The following is a 17,100-nucleotide window of genomic DNA, read 5'->3' on the forward strand; positions in this document are numbered from 1 at the left end:
CGTTCTGTCTTTTTCCTTGAAATGAAAATCCGCCGAGTGCACAACACATGTCCTCACACAAAGGCTGCTTACCAGAAAATAATGCAATCGACACGCGTGAAAAAGTTCACGCATGCGCACGAAGGTTCAAGGTTGGCTCATGCAAGCACACGTGATTCAAATCCATCAGGTTTTTGCAATACTTTTCTAACAGACCTTGTACGTTACAAACTCATCCTCCTTAGCTGTTTACTGTTGTCTTAGAAAGTAGAAACATGTCACAAAGAGCCCCCTCCCCGCCCGTGCTGAAACAGCTGAGAAGACACTGGGTCTCATATAGCAGCCAACAACTATTTTCCATGTAAGTATGTAATGGCATAATGGCATCCAGTATAGAGAATGAAGCAACACTCAGCCTGTGTGTGTTGTAATCAGAGATTTTCTGTTTTCATTTCCAGACTGACTAGATCTTATTTCAGTTTGATCCAGACTGAGACCACCTCTCTTGTTCAGGTCAAATTTTGGTCCTTTGCTCCAGAACATGGTCTGAGGCAGCTTTCACCCCTTCTATTTTGGTTCAGAATAAACTGAACAGTGTGAAGATCCAGACTAAACAACGTAGGAGCCAAAGTGCTCCAAAACGGTCAGATTAATTTCTCTGAGCAAATAAGACCAACTAAAAACCAATGGGCCAGGTTTGAAAAGATCATGGAGCCGTCTAACTGTGATGAAACACTGCTAACCATTAAGCCACTGTGCTACCTTAAAAATATTCTCTTTCAAACATAAATTATAAAGTCTAAATCCTTGCTGTATTATTATTGCATTTTCATTTATGTGTAGAGCTACTGTTCTAGTTACACCCTGATTTATGGAATTTTGTGGACAGATGAGAAAAACTTGACACCAACCTTCATCTCTGGAGTAGTCCTCACCAGAATGGGGTTCAAACAAATAGTCTCCAGTAGCAAGCTCAAAGGCCTAGGAAACAAACAAAAAAGGAACAAGTGTTCAATGCATGTGCCTGATGGCTGATGGACCATAAGACCAGAAAACTGTCTCTTGCTTTATGTGTTTTTTTTGTCCATCTTTTCATGATTTTCACCTGACAGCTTAGCCACTTCAGCCCCTCTCACACAGAAGGCGTGTGCATGGCATTTAAAGGTACATGTAGCACTCGCCATGATCTGTCACAAATATGTCACTACTCACAAACACGTCACACAATGCCACAAGGTTGCCAGCACATGCCAGGGTGTGGCAAATGTTTTGGTCATGTTCACAACAGTCACCACTCAACCAGCACTCAATCCCACTCATCACGCCCCTTACATGCCACAAACGTGTTGCATGCACACACACACACATACACCTGTGTGACAGGCTGAACAAGCTGTTGAGAAATTACAAATCCAAGATCAAATGGAAGAAAACAGAAACAAAGTTACTAAACACTGGCCAGGAAGCACCATGCACTCAATTCAATTTTCAATTATTTATTTATTTTTTTATTTAAATAGCGCCAAATCACAACAGAGTTGCCTCAAGGCGCTTCACACAAGTAAGGTCTAACCTTACCAACCCCTAGAGCAGCAGTGGTAAGGAAAAACTCCCTCTGAGGAAGAAACCTCAAGCAGACCAGACTCAAAGGAGTGACCCTCTGCTTAGGCCATGCTACAGACATAAATTACAGAACAATTCACAAAATGAATATACAGGAAATGCTGTTGGTGCACAGGACAGGAGGGTCTCCAGCACAAATATCACACCCATCTGTGGATGGAGCTGCACCTTAAACAGAGAGAATCAGGCATCAAAAGACAAGAAATACAGTATAATCTGTCAGCATTAAACAAGAAAAACAGAAGAAATACTAAGGTGATCGCCGGCCACTAGCCCTAAGCTTCACTAAAAGACCCAGAATTTAGGTAAAGTTGAGGCCACGGCACACTCCGTTTCCTAATAAAATGAATTAAAAGAGTAAAAAGTGTAGATCTATACTATGCTAGTGTGCTAGCCATATGAAAGGGAAAATAAGTGCGTCTTAAGTCTGGACTTGAAAGTCTCTACAGAATCTGACTGTTTTGATGATGGGAGATCATTCCACAAAACAGGGGCACAATAAGAGAAAGCTCTGTCACCCGCAGACTTCTTATTCACCCTAGGGACACAAAGTAGTCCTGCATCCTGAGAACGCAAAGCCCGGGCTGGTACGTAAGGTTTAATTAGGTCAGCTAGGTAGGGAGGTGCCAGGCCGTGAACAATTTTATAGACTAATAGCATAACCTTAAAATCTGATCTCACTGGGACAGGAAGCCAATGAAGAGATGCCAAAATGGGTGTAATGTGGTCGAACTTTCTGCTTCGTGTCAAAAGTCTGGCAGCAGCATTTTGAACCAATTGGAGAGTCCTAATGCTGGACTGTGATAAACCAGAAAACAGAACACTGCAGTAGTCCAGTCTAGAAGAATCAGGGTCTCAGCATCATCCATAGACAGGATGGGATGAATCTTTGCTATATTTTGCAAGTGGAAGAAAGCAATGTGGAGGTCAAAGGACAATGTAAGATCAAAAATTACCCCAAGATTCCTCACTTTGTCAATGTGATGTATGACACACAAGCCAAGGCTAAGTGTTAACTGCACTCCCTTAAACGCCACTGAATGGAGCGCACGTGCAGCGGTCACAGGGTACGCACGCACACGCACACACACACACATGCTGGGCGTGTGCGTTTCATCAGTCGGTGGTATTCGTAATGAGTGCAGGCGTGGGCACAGTCAGTATAGCACGCCAAAGGATGCCACGCACATGCCTTCTGTGTGAGAGGGGTTTTCATCCTGGCAGAGAAATGACTCAAAAGAAATGTTTCTAATCTCCTGATTTGTCACTGTGAACTAAAAGTTTCACATTCAAGCAGAAATGCCACACTTGGATTAAAAAGGTATGCTGTGAGGGTCTCTGGACAATACTGTGAGCTGCAACATATGAGGACACACATACGTGCCAAAAACAAAACACCTGCAGTACATTCAAAGTTTAATCAACCTGGTGATAGTGGCATTAAGTTTTTTAGTGCTAGCTGAGCTCAAAGCGTGTGTTTCACCATGCATGCTGTGCTCCACATGTCTGCTGGTGTGCTGTAACCAGCTCCTAGCAGCACCTCCAGCGATCGATACTGCCGTGTCTGGATGTCGTCTGTGAAATGCTTGTGCTGGGAGAAGGTGGGAGAAATTATGAATGCTGGACACAAAGCAAACATGGAGCCTGACTACAAAACAATGCTTTATTTATTGTTCAGTCTGAGATTTTGACTTTCACATGGGCAGTTTTAAAGCAGATGGAAACCTTCATGAGAAAGAACATTTCAAAATCTTTGGGCAGTCTGCTTCAAAATCAAGGTCCATCTAAGGCTGGGCAAAAAAGTGATCATGATAGCTGATCTCAACAGAATTTACACTTATAACGATGGTAAGCTTTGGACATTTACACTCAATTTGGACGAACTGAACAGCCCATTATATGGCAAAAATACACTGTCTGTAGTTTTTATCCTGTACATATGACCATTTTCTATTGCAAACATTTTCTATCGTCTAACTCGGATGAATATCTGTCATTTTGGGCGACTGGGCATGAACGTCGGGCCTCTGAAAATGCATACCGCCCTTCAAAAGCATGTTATTGTATTAATATGACAAAAATGTCCTGAGAATATTTTCTGATACACTGCTCAGCCCTTGTTCCAACTTGTGTTTGCACTCACCACCCAGCAGGCGTTACCAAGGTCAGCAATCTTAACTTGAACTTTGTCAGCATTGTGGGGCTCCAGTGGGTTTATTAACAAACTGCCTGCTATTCCTGTTAAAGCAGAAAAAAGCAGAGAGAGCAGACCAGAGCAAAAACAAAATTTATACAAATACAATATGAAAGTCCAACTAAAAACACTTCTTCAATTCATTATTTGAATCATTTCTTTCTCACAGGTAAATTGCTTGTTGGAAGCTATGAGTAATGTACGTACAATAAAAATTGTACACTGCCTCTCCTGCACAGCTGTCATGACATTTTTTTTTTAATGCTCACCTCTAGCTCTCACTACAAACACAAGTAGCCTGAAAGAAACACCTCGGTGCCAGACACAGATTTGCAGAGAGGCCTTGCATTGTTCTGAGGGGGCACTTTTATGTTAGACCAGAAGTGTAAAGTCCTATTTAATTGGGGGTTTCTCCCACAGGATATTTAAAAATTTGAACTGTTGAATATGCAATTATAACATAGTTTGAGAAGGAAAGAGCAATCTTCTCATGTCTGACTCGTGAATAAAGCGCAGGGCTGTAGCACAAGCTCAGGCTAAACGCATGTGAGTGCAGTTTAAATGCACCTCTAACAATGGGCTACTGAACACGATTTAAAAATGTCATGTACCTCCTTTATGCACCAAATGCAAGTACAGGCTAAAGATTCTCTAGAAACTGTTTATTATTGTTACCAGCAGGACACACAACTCATACCCAAAGTGAGTTATCTGAAAAGGTGAAATTCACGCTCTCTTCACTTTGTTCTAGGACCCTTCGTGGTCCTTGATTAAAGACATGCCGTATATCCATCTTTTAGTTCAGCATAGTTTTTTCACTTCTCGCTTGCTTTCACAGCAGGTCTAGTAGATAACACTCTGGACATAATTTCCATTTTATCCAGATCATTTTATGAACCCATCAAATAATTCATAATTATTTTAGTAAAAATCAGATTAAGCACAGTGTGTTTATCAATATTAAGATAAGACTTTATTGATCTCACAGTGGAGAAATTCACAAAGCAATCAAAGGGATTAATGTGTTTATTAAAGCTGGAGTGCCAGGAAGCATATTGAAATTGAGACGATTGTTAGAATTTTGATGGGGACCAAAGTAATTTTGTTTGTTAGTGTGAATATAAAGGATTCCCAAAGTATTAGTCTGAACGTGACTAAAATTAGTCCGTATCAAAGCAAATTCTGAATTATTGGCACGTGCCAAAAATTTGAAAGCCAGGATGCCATCGGGGTGATGGCATCCTGGCATAAGGTGCATAAGGAGGCAAGATGGAGGAGAGAGACAGTAGAAGTGGAAGAAAGCGAGGAAGACCGGCAATATACACAGAAAGTGCGAAGAAAAGACGTCATCTGGAGCGAGAGAAAAAGAGAAGATCAACAACGGTGAGAGATCGTTGGAAGCAACTGCGACAGAAGACTGGCGATCGAACTCACAAGGATTTTGCAGCGCTGCTTTTGGACAGGTGAGTTGCCTGGTGACTGGTGTCTGATGGTGCACAGTTATGGTTATTATCTGAGTCTGTTATTATCTGATTATCTGAGTTATTAAGTGAATCTGCACAAGCGCAGATGCACTTCTGGCTTGAATTCGTCTACAGGTTTTGACGTTCGCTGGGGCAAATACGCTATGGATTAAAAATCCCCCCCAAAATTGAATGGGTTCTAAATATGATGTAGTTTATATATATTCAACTTCAGACTATATTTTATCTATTTAAGATTGCCGGTATTCTAGCTTTAACCATCAGATGTGATCATATTATTACGAAGCATCTATACTGGACATTTGTACAAATTGTAATAATGGTAGCCTGCAATTTTTTTTTTTTTGTGGTCGGCAAGTGACTGACATGCTCACCCGTTAAGGGTGGTCCTAACTGACTCCGAGGACGAGCAAGACACCCTAAGGCACACCCATGACAGCGGGTATGAGAAGCACTGGTCAAATCCACCAGAAATATTCTGATATACTTTCAATTATATAAAAAACATTACTGTTAACAAATACACCATATACAGTCTATGTATCAGTATTTAGAAATGCTCACAACATTCATTCAATTTCTATAAACACTTACTCCAATTGAGGGGGGGAAGGTGGCTGGAGCCTATTCCAGCAGTCACAGGGTGAGCAACAGGGTGCACCCTGGACAAGACGCCAGTCTATCATAGGGCAGTTATTTGTACATACTAAACTAATCTCTTTTGGCTTCTCCCATTTTGATTGAGATTACCACAGTGGATCCAGTATGGATCTGCATGCTGATTTGGAAGGCAAAGCTTACCAACTTCTTATGCGCTTGCACTGCACATTCAATGTCAGAAGAAAGAAGAACAGACAAAGAAGCTTCAAACTGTAATAAGCATTACTGTCAAAGGAGTCCCTTTGTTAATTAGCTTCTGCACCATCTATTTCATGGCAAAATCGACTCCACTGTCAATGATGCACATTTTCTGGCAATTGCTGTATTTTTAAATGGAAAGCCATCACCACTCGTACAGGAGACTGTTGCATTGACATGGTGCTGCCCTGCCATCACTGTGCATGCCTCATTTGGGACCACAGCAGCACATCTGAGATGGACTCTCTACACCCAAAACAATCAAAGGGATTAATGTGATTATTAACCATCAGATGACAAAGTAAAACCTTTTAAATCATTCTAAAGTCAGTTTTAAGCAGAAACGAGGCGATAAACAGTGAGTTGCTACTGACGCTCTGAAATTACATAGGTGCAGCTGCAACGCTCTCATCAGTTTGTCATCTTTTATTATGAAATAATGCTGAATTTATGTGCAAATTATTGTTGTACAAAAGCTTCAGATATCTGTTGCTGAGATAGATCATGACTGGAGTGCAGTTTGAAGCAAAAACAAGGTGATAATCAGTGAATTGCTGGTGATGCTCAGAAATCATGCTGCTGAGCTCTGAAATGACATATGCGCAGTGAAGGCAGGGTGGACCGATTTTTAGGGGGGACCATTTGGTCGGCGACATTGGATTTTGTATAATGGATTTTCACTCACATCGGACAAAACGTCCAATCCAATCCAATAGCAATGTATTTCTGTTAAAAACCCTTGCATATAAATAATAATCCAGACAGAGCAGTCTGGACTTGCCTAGTAACAGATGTACAAAATGAATTTCAGCACTGACATTCACCAAGTTGACAAAAGTGGGTACCCTATTTCCTTGATTAAAAGCCTTGGCATTTATTTTTTCAAACCGTGCTCAGAGCCGATGCCTAAACAAGGCTGGGTGCAATTCAAGGCTGGTGATTATTAAGAAAATACTGTTTGTTGCCTGCAGTGTCATACAATGTTAATTTTCACACATATCTCTGGGTGTGACAAACAAAACCTCTTGAAGGCCCTTTCACACCAGGCCCACTAGCGACTTGCATCGTGTAGCATCATGAGGACGCAGGAATGTCTGCGTCAGGTGCGTGAAGCGGGGGGGCAGAGAGGAGATGAGGATGTAGAAGAGAACCTGCAGACAGACTCAGCTGCAGCCAGTCTGTGTGCGCTCTGATTTCTCTTCTAGTTTGTAGGTCTGTGCTTTGAGTTCTGTCATAGTTTATCTTCTTTCTGCGCACGAATGAACCGTCTGTGAGAAAATGTGGAGATGTCTGGAGTTATGCTGCATTTTGTGGACATGTCCCGTTTCTGGCAATCAGTCTGTGAGCAGGACTTTGGACTTTATTCAAAAACAATTGTGAGAGAGCTTTTCAGCAATTGTGTGAGCAGCTGTCAGGCTGCAATCAGCATTTTTTTTTCTGTGCTTTTTGAGCGTGTACTTTTTACTGCATTGTGTACACGGTATAAAAACAATCCTGCGTGATTTATACTTTGGGAACAATGGAACACAGCAGGATTCATAAATTGGCATCGGGGAACGTTGTATTGTGAGGGTGTGGTTTCCAGTCATGTTGAGTACCGTTGCTTTGCCCTGACATGCGCTGAAACTACTTCCTTTCTGTGTTGAGCACAGGACAGAAAAAATTATGTTTAATTTTTGTCATCCGATTGGCTTCGTCCTTTGTGTCCCTCGCGATGTTGTGGCATTGAGCTACATTGTCTTGGCACTAGGTTGCATCCATGTGGCGTACGACGCCACACGACGCAACTCAAAGTGGGCCCGGTGTGAAAGGGGTTTTAGATCAGAGACCGCTGTGTGACTCTCCAGAGCCTGACACACACCTGCTAAATGACAGAGACCACAAAGGGCTGTGATTGGTCATTTTTCTGGTTTCACTCCTTCCTCTCCTGCCATATTTTAAAACTTTTTGCAGTGCACACTAAACGGTTTTACCTGACAGGAAACGGACTTCAATTTTAGATGTTATATTGAAAGATGCCTTCCCTAAACAGAAACTTGCTACTACAGCTTGCAAACTGAATACACACCCAGCGCTCTGCTGCCTCTTCCTCCTGCTCTCCAGCTCCGCACCCAGATAGACAGATCGTTGCCCTCAGTGTGGATCAGTAAAGTTATGTGATTGGCTGGAAGATGTTGCACTTGACATTTATAAGTGCTGACTGCTCACATTGTAATAACTGAAATGGTATGTGTAAAAGTAAAACTGTGTTTTGTCTGTGTAGTATGGTAAGCAAAAGAATAGTATGCATCATGGTGTTCCCGAGGAGATATGAAGTTATTATTATTGTTATTATTTGTATAAGGAGATATGAACTTAGCAAAGTAGCAAATTGGCCATGAGACATACTGCCCAACAGCACGCTGATTACATTTCGATCATGGATCAAATATCTTTGGCAAGGAAATACATAAGCCTAATTGGAGCTGGAGATTCCCCGTAGATCGCTCAGCGCCTCCTGACTGTAACTAACTAATCAGTTACATACATGTAGCGGATTTTGTCCATTTTACACATATAGTGGATTTTGTCTCTTTTAAACATAACTGATTTTGATTATAACAGATAAAATTCACTGGTCCACCTGAATCCATTATATGCGAGTTTTACTGTATATACAACCCCTGGCAATAATTATGGAATCACCGGCCTCGGAGGATGTTCATTCAGTTGTTTAATTTTGTATAAAAAAGCAGATCACAGACATGACACAAAACTAAAGTAATTTCAAATGGCAACTTTCTGGCTTTAAGAAACACTATAAGAAATCAGGAAAAAAAAATTGTGGCAGTCAGTAACGGTTACTTTTTTAGACCAAGCAGAAGGAAAAAAATATGGACTCACTCAATTCTGAGGAATAAATTATGGAATCACCCTGTAAATTTTCATCCCCAAAACTAACACCTGCATCAAATCAGATCTGCTCATTAGTCTGCATCTAACAAGGAGTGATCACACCTTGGAGAGCTGTTGCACCAAGTGGACTGACATGAATCATTGCTCCAACACAAGAGATGTCAATTGAAACAAAGGAGAGGATTATCAAACTCTTAAAAGAGGGTAAATCATCACGCAATGTTGCAAAAGATGTTGGTTGTTCACATTCAGCTGTGTCTAAACTCTGGACCAAATACAAACAACATGGGAAGGTTGTTAAAGGCAAACATACTGGTAGACCAAGGAAGACATCAAAGCGTCAAGACAGAAAACTTAAAGCAATATTGCTCAAAAATCGAAAATGCCCAACAAAACAAATGAGGAACAAATGGGAGGAAACTGGAGTCAACGTCTGTGACTGAACTGTAAGAAACCGCCTAAAGGAAATGGGATTTACATACAGAAAAGCTAAACGAAAGCCATCATTAACACCTAAACAGAAAAAAACAAGGTTACAATGGGCTAAGGAAAAGCAATCGTGGACTGTGGATGAAAGTCATATTCAGTGATGAATCTCAAATCTGCATTGGGCAAGGTGATGATGCTGGAACTTTTGTTTGGTGCCATTCCAATGAGATTTATAAAGATGACTGCCTGAAGAGAACATGTAAATTTCCACAGTCATTGATGATATGGGGCTGCATGTCAGGTAAAGGCACTGGGGAGACGGCTGTCATTACATCATCAATAAATGCACAAGTTTATGTTGATATTTTGGACACTTTTCTTATCCCATCAATTGAAAGGATGTTTGGGGATGATGAAATCATTTTTCAAGATGATAATGCATCTTGCCATACAGCAAAAACTGTGAAAACATTCCTTGCAAAAAGACACATAGGGTCAATGTCATGGCCTGCAAATGGTCTGGATCTTAATCCAATTGAAAATCTTTGGTGGAAGTTGAAGAAAATGGTCCATGACAAGGCTCCAACCTGCAAAGCTGATCTGGCAACAGCAATCAGAGAAAGTTGGAGCCAGATTGATGAAGAGTACTGTTTGTCACTCATTAAGTCCATGCCTCAGAGACTGCAAACTGTTACAAAAGCCAGAGGTGGTGCAACAAAATACTAGTGATGTGTTGGAGCGTTCTTTTGTTTTTCATGATTCCATAATTTTTTCTTCAGAATTGAGTGATTCCATATTTTTTTCCCTCTGCTTGGTCTAAAAAAGTAACCGTTACTGACTGCCACAACCTTTTTTCCTGATTTCTTATAGTGTTTCTTAAAGCCAGAAAGTTGGCATTTGAAATGACTTTAGTTTTGTGTCATGTCTGTGAACAGCTTTTTTTTTCTACAAAATTAAACAACTGAATGAACATCCTCCGAGGCCGGTGATTCCATAATTTTTGCCAGGGGTTGTATAAAGTGGTGATTAAAGAAGCTGAAACACCTTTTGCACAGTTCGACCCATGAAGAACACAGGTGTAGCAGACACATATAAAGGGAGTTAAAATGCAGTGAGTACAATGAAATGTTTTTGTTCTGTTGTGGGATCCCATTAGGGTTTGCCACAAGTCAATAATCCATCTCACGCTGTCCCCTGCACTTTGACTACATGATTTGCTATCACCAAAAGTCTACTGTGGTGGTTACAGTGCATGATCAAGTAGGGTCATATATAAGTGTTTGCTTAAGTCCACAGTGATCAAGTCCACAAAGTTTGATTTCAATAGAGTAATTCATTCCTGAACTGTAGCAGATTTAGTTAAAATAAGCCACACTCACTCAACTTTGGCAGGCAACTGTTGCAAAACAGGGAAAAATATCAGAAATTCATTGAAGTTTTGTTTGGATTGTTTCAAACACTATATGTTTGTGATCGACCAATATGGGTTTGTCAGTGGCCGATGACGATACAGATATTTAGATAGCAGGGTGGCCGATATACAAAGCAGTTATCTTTTTTCCGGCAGGTTGGATGAAACCTAATCCATCCCTGGAATGGGGACGCCTGTGTGTTCCATTATCTGTCGTCAGGAATACGTAAACACTGTTCTCTCTGACAACATGCAATATTCCTGTCTTACGACAGTAAACTGTTTATAATAAACAGTTGAAGCAGCCTTGTGATGTGGCAGCGACAACTAGCAGACTTGGCACGCCATTCAGTCTGTTCCAAATCATCTGCATACAGTTTCCATTTAATCAGCCTCGTGAGCAATTTAATCAGCTGATGCCGATTAAGGAGAAATGGCATTAATCGGTCCAATTAATCAGTCTAAAGTGTAGCAAGCAACAATAACCACTGTACCTCACCATCACTAACTTGACAAAGGTGCCTGACAGTGTCACGGCCACTTCTGTGGAAGATCCTGAGCAAAACTGTCTGTCTAGAGAAATTCATCAAGATCCTGAGGCTTCTTCATGATGACATGCCCACCATAGTTCTGGTGAAAGGCACAACCAATTGAAGCCCGTCAATGTTCAATCAGGAATAAAGCAGGGTTGCGTCATCACCACTACACCCGTCATTATCTTTGTGGCCACAATTCTCCATCTGCTCAAAGACAAGGCACCACCATTAACTGACACAGTATACAGAATGGATGGAAAACTCTTCAACCTGAGACAACTGAGAGCCAAGAAGAAAATCACCACCACTTCAATTCTGTACTTCCAGGACGTCAACAAGAACAGTGTGTCATCCTTTACGGGAGACGGTTTTCAGAAAATCCTTGAAACCTTTGATGAAGTCTACACGCTTGGTCTTCACATCAACCAGAAGAAGACATAGATCATGTATCAGCTCCCACCCAACATGGTCAACCCAAAGCTTCCTGCTGTGAGACTGCACAGACAGGTTATGGAGAACATAATCCATTTTCCCTACCTGGGTAGCCACATGTCATCAAATGGCAACATCATCAACGAGATCCAACAGCTGCTCAAATGTGCAGGAACTGCATTCGGCCGTCTTTGCACCCGTGTTTCCACCAACACAGATTGACACAAAATGAAAATCCTTGTCTACAAAGCCGTTGTCATGCCAATCCTGCTGTATGGATCTCAGACCTGGACCACCTACTGCCACCACCTTAAGACCCTAAAGCAATACCATTAATGCTGCCTGAGGAGTATCCTCTGCATCAGGTGGGAAGATTACAGTGCTAACGCCTGCATCCCAGCTGAAGCCAAGCTCCACAGAATTGAGCGTGCCATGGTAAATGGACTGCATTGATATAGCGCTTTTCCATCTGCATCAGAAGCTCAAAGCTGTTTACAGTAATGCCCCACATTCACCCATTCACACACCGATGCCAAGGTGCTGCCATGCAAGGTGATCAATACACACCTAGGGGAGCAAGTAGGGGATTAAGGACCTTTCCCAAGGTTCCCTAGCAATTTTCCGCTCTGGCTGAGTTTTAAACGGAGGATCCTCTGCTCTGATGTCCAACGCTTAACCACTGAGCAAACACCTCCCCCTATGATGGTGGGGAGGTGATTAATATAGATGTCATCATCAAAAACCAGCTTTGGTGGGTGGGCCACACTGTTAGGATGGATGATAGCCGACTTCCCAAACAGACTTTGTACTTCCAGCTGAGAGAAGGAAAATGGTGAGGAGGGCAAAAGAAACACTACACAGACCTCCTGAAGCACAAAGTCAAGAGCTGCTCCACTGACTGGAAGACCTGGGAAGGACATGTGAGGGATGGGCACAGAGGACAATAAGAGAAAAAGGAAGCAGAGAGAGCAAAATCCTAACTGGCAGAAGCTTCCTGCAGCAGCCATGTGCAGCATCTGTCAAAAACAGTGTAAGTCACTGGGCCTGTTCATTCATCTCCAAAGTCCACGTTCCCATCCAGGAATTGACAAAGATCATCTTCCGTGGCAATGAGGGATTGCCACATTTTGTGAAGACTGAAGATGAATTGCAATACAAAAGCAAAAACACTTCAAAATGGTGGAAAATGTCAGAAACAAAAGTGGGTGAAGCAAATGCTGTTAAATGCAGAACACTCCAAAGGATGAATATATCAAAGAATATTGATTCTCTGTGTTATGGCTCAGGAATTATTAGGTAAAATGTAAATGTGGTTATTATACCGCCACCATGTGGTGTATGAGTGTAATTACATTTTTGCCTGAGTTGTGGGTGCCATGCAGAAGCTATGCGACACGTTTCACTGCGGTCACATTTATGCTCTCTAAGCAAAAAACGGTTTTCGTTAAGAATATAAATAACTGAAAATGGCTGAAAAGCTACAAGATGAACATAGACGGGGCCCACATAGTTAAATGCAGCTGAACACAAGGAACACTCAAAAAAAGATCCATGATTCTAAAAGTGTAGTGTAGTGTTCAGTAGTTATTGCAAAAAATGTACTGCAGTGGTCACAGCACCCCCATCAAATTAGTTCAGATATCAGGTTTGGCAAACTTCCATAATGAACATGTCCGCCAAGTTCTGTTTTAAAATTACTGGAGGAGAAATCTCTTAACTTACCGTTTTGGCTGTCTTCTTCACTCTCCTTTTTGACCTCTCTTTGAGGGTCCATCTCCTCCCCCTTCTTGTCATTCAGGAGCTCATCACTGACATATTCTGAGCTGACAGAAGCAGTGAGCTGCTGCAAGGTGAGATCAGTGTCCCATGGATGACCGTTACAGGTTTGATGGTCTTGTTTGCTGTTGTCTAATGTGTCTTGTTTGTCATTATCTAATGTGTCATGGCTCTCTGTCCCGCTTTCTATTTGATTTGCATTTTGTTGGTCTTCTTGCTCCTCAGTACACTGTTTTGGCCCATGTGCCTTGCTCTCCAGGTTGGCCTCGCTTACTGGTGTGGAGATGTGTCCATTGCAGTTCAGTTCCATTCTGTTCATGTCATTGGCCACATCCTCTCTGTGCTGCTTTTCCTCTGGCATCTGCTCAGCTTCGTCATCAGCAGGCGAGTCTATGGCAAAGATGACTTGAAATGAAATTTAGATCTTTTACCAATCTGTTTGGTAACAGATTATTCACATTCTTTAATTGAAAAAATCACCTGTGACAGCATGGTTAACCACATCTTGCAGTGTGGCAGATGCAGAAAGAGTGGCTGAAGTGGTATCTTCAGTGGTCTCCTCCTCCTCCCCACCCTCAGGCGCAATGTCCCCTTCCATCTCCTGGATCCTTTTCTCCAACAGAACTGCCTGCTTCTTCTGTTTCTTCTTCATCTTCTTCTTTTTGTTTTTTGACATTTTAGCCACCTGGGGAATGAATATGAATGTAAAATCGTATGAGAAAAATATCATATCATGTATTAGAGTGAGACACCGTCATTTGTACAGCTCATATTGCCAGAAGTGGCGGGAAAAAATACTACTTACTGGCTTTGGCGTTGGAGCTGTGCTCACTGTGGGAAATAAGAACATCAAGAGATTACATACTGACATTTCAGAATGACATATGTGACCTTCAATAATTAGCATTCTGTATGGGTGGCCGCGATAATTCACACGAAGCTGTACTAACAGTCTCTACAGCAGCATCACCAGGCACACAATCCTCAAAGTAAGATGGTAATTTCCATAACCGACCCAGTGATGACTCATGCTGACACACAGCTCAGTACTACTCCTTTAATAGAAACATCCGAATGCTTCCACATCAAAACCTAAAAAACATTCTAACACCAGAGGATTTTATCACAAAAGCAAAAAGTATATATATATATATATATATATATATATATATATATATATATATATATATATATATACACACACACACACACATACATACATACATATGAGACATCAAACAGATCATTCTCATCTTTTATCCAGTTTTGTGGAATCTGACAATAACACTGTAGACTAAACTTATGAATGACAGTTATGAAAATTAGTGCTGAATTTCAGTATGCAACACTTTATAAAGCTTTCTCAACCTGCTGATCCATCTAAACTGCAAACATTTAGGCCAGTAACCTGCCAATCAAAGCACAGAACCTGCTTAGTGGAGCAAAGTGGAAGATAAAGGTTGTGACCTGCAGAACCAGAGGGAGGTGCAGTGCCAGCCCGCTGCCACTGTGTAGCTTCTGCAGCCATCTTTTTGATGTAGGGCTCATTGACGGTCAGCAGAATGTTCTCCGGTTTGATGTCTGTGTGGATGATCTTACATTTGGTGTGGAGGTAGTCTAAACCTTGTAGAACCTGTAGTACAACAGAGTCACAACGTCCAGTGAATGATGCTCTGACATAAAGGTAGAAGCAGGAAAAAAAACATCCTCACTGGACAAAGACTTCACCTTGACGACAAAGAAACATGGCTTTATCTGAAAGTTTCTAACTGACACAAACATTTATTTCCAGTCTTCCATTTATTTATTTGTGGATATTTTAATACAGTTCAGGTAGATATCGGTTCCTCAACTGATTCCTGTAATAGTTTATTGTTTAACATGACAGTATACACACAAACTTAAAACCATGTTGACATGCTGTCTTCAAAAGTTCTGGTTATATTATTGTTACAAAGTATTAATTTTCCACAGTCGTGCTTTGTTCACCTCCCTAGTGCTTAAGTTTTTCATTTTTAATTTTGTTTACAATTCCAGTCTGTCTTTTATTTATTTATTTTTGTTCCACATAAATAATATAACAGCCTGAAGAAAAGTGTGTGGCTGTAAAAATGCCATACAACACAAATAAATGCTGTGCATGGGAGCTGTTTTGATGTGTGGATTTTTCCCTGTTCCAAGTTAAAATACTGACACTGAAACTCACAGCTTGCACTCATTGCTCAGCTAGCAGATGAGCTAGTAGAGGTTTTCACCACCATCTACAACATGTCACTGTCCACATCATGGGTCCTAGTCTGCTTCAAAGCAGCAACAATTTTTCCTGTTCCCACACAGTCAAATGTCACATGTCTAAAAGACAACAGACCTGTGGCTCTTACCCCATACCAGCCAAATGTCTAGAGAGGCTGATCATCAAGCATATCAAGAAATATATTTCCTCTAAATTAATTCTAAAATTTACTAGTAATAAAATTATAAAGATAACTGAAGTTTTAAGAGTGGCCGTAATCAATATTTAAGAAACTTAAATTTTATGAGCACTGTAAAACACTGACATGGTGAAGTTTGATGCGGAAGAGTTCAGAAAGATATGAATGGAATGGTTTGATTACCATTTACAGTTGGCGATGAAAGACTTGGGTGATAACTTTGTGTTAAAGTCCGAACAAGAAGCTACACTGAAAGAGATCTATCTGGGAAGAGACACATTCTGTGTGTTGTTGCTCCAACGAGAGCGGCATGCTGAACAGTGTGGCGAAAGTAGTCCGGTGAGCTCAATCTGTGGGCGCGAGCTATCCCGCAATTCCAAAATAGCAGAGATGTCGGTCCAATGAGAGCGGCCCTATGAGCAGGGTGAGGTCTAACCTTACCGACCCAGAGCAAGTACATAGGCGACAGTCGTAAAGAAAAACTCCCTCTGTTGATTTGAGGAAGAAACCAAACTCTGCTTGGGCCATGCTACCGACACAATTGACAATACAAATATACAGGAAATTTTGGGAGTCCATGTTGGCGCACAGGACAGGAGGGTTGCAGAAGAAGACACCAACTCCGATCTCTGGATGGAGCTGCACCTGAAAGAGAGAAAAAACAGCATTATGTGGCAGAAAGACAACAAATACAGTCTAATTTGTCAGCATTAAGCAACAAGAAAAACAGAAGAAATACTAAGGTGATCGCCGGCCACTGGCCGTAAGCTTCACTAAAAGACCCAGGCTTAAAGGCCCAGTCACACGGCATACGACGATCCCTGAATGAAGGTAAAAAAGTCACAAATCATTGAGAAAAGGTGGACAACTGACTTTTATCACTGAATAGCCTGTGAATGAAGAGCGCAAAAGAAATGAAAGAGGAACAAAATGAAACCGAAGCTAACGTTGACCTCACCGCTTTCAACGAAACGCGCCTGGAGCCAGTGTGTGTCTGCATCTCTGCATTCCAGGAATCGGCGCTGGGACTGAGCTCATAGCAACTGAGTTC

The 17,100-nt window shown here is 41.4% G+C and overlaps 1 protein-coding gene and 1 long non-coding RNA gene across 3 annotated transcripts in view; one reads left to right on the plus strand and one right to left on the minus strand.

Annotated features, from left to right (window-relative positions):
* srpk1b (SRSF protein kinase 1b) overlaps positions 1-17,100 on the minus strand; it is a 61,842-nt gene that overhangs the window by 19,871 nt on the left and 24,871 nt on the right. For both annotated transcript variants that reach the window (XM_034166977.1, XM_034166978.1), the window contains 7 exons: positions 15,085-15,250; positions 14,423-14,448; positions 14,098-14,302; positions 13,564-14,007; positions 3,746-3,840; positions 3,086-3,193; positions 891-960 (listed from right to left, as the gene is read on the minus strand). In XM_034166977.1, coding sequence (XP_034022868.1) covers positions 891-960; positions 3,086-3,193; positions 3,746-3,840; positions 13,564-14,007; positions 14,098-14,302; positions 14,423-14,448; positions 15,085-15,250 — 1,114 coding nt within the window. The remainder of the gene's footprint in view (positions 1-890; positions 961-3,085; positions 3,194-3,745; positions 3,841-13,563; positions 14,008-14,097; positions 14,303-14,422; positions 14,449-15,084; positions 15,251-17,100) is intronic.
* LOC117507172 lies at positions 900-9,904 on the plus strand. Its single transcript, XR_004559636.1, has 3 exons — positions 900-1,168; positions 4,738-4,741; positions 9,893-9,904. It is a non-coding gene; the product is annotated as an uncharacterized LOC117507172 (long non-coding RNA).

Source organism: Thalassophryne amazonica, chromosome 3, assembly GCF_902500255.1.
Source record: "Thalassophryne amazonica chromosome 3, fThaAma1.1, whole genome shotgun sequence".
In the NCBI taxonomy this organism is placed as follows: domain Eukaryota; kingdom Metazoa; phylum Chordata; class Actinopteri; order Batrachoidiformes; family Batrachoididae; genus Thalassophryne; species Thalassophryne amazonica.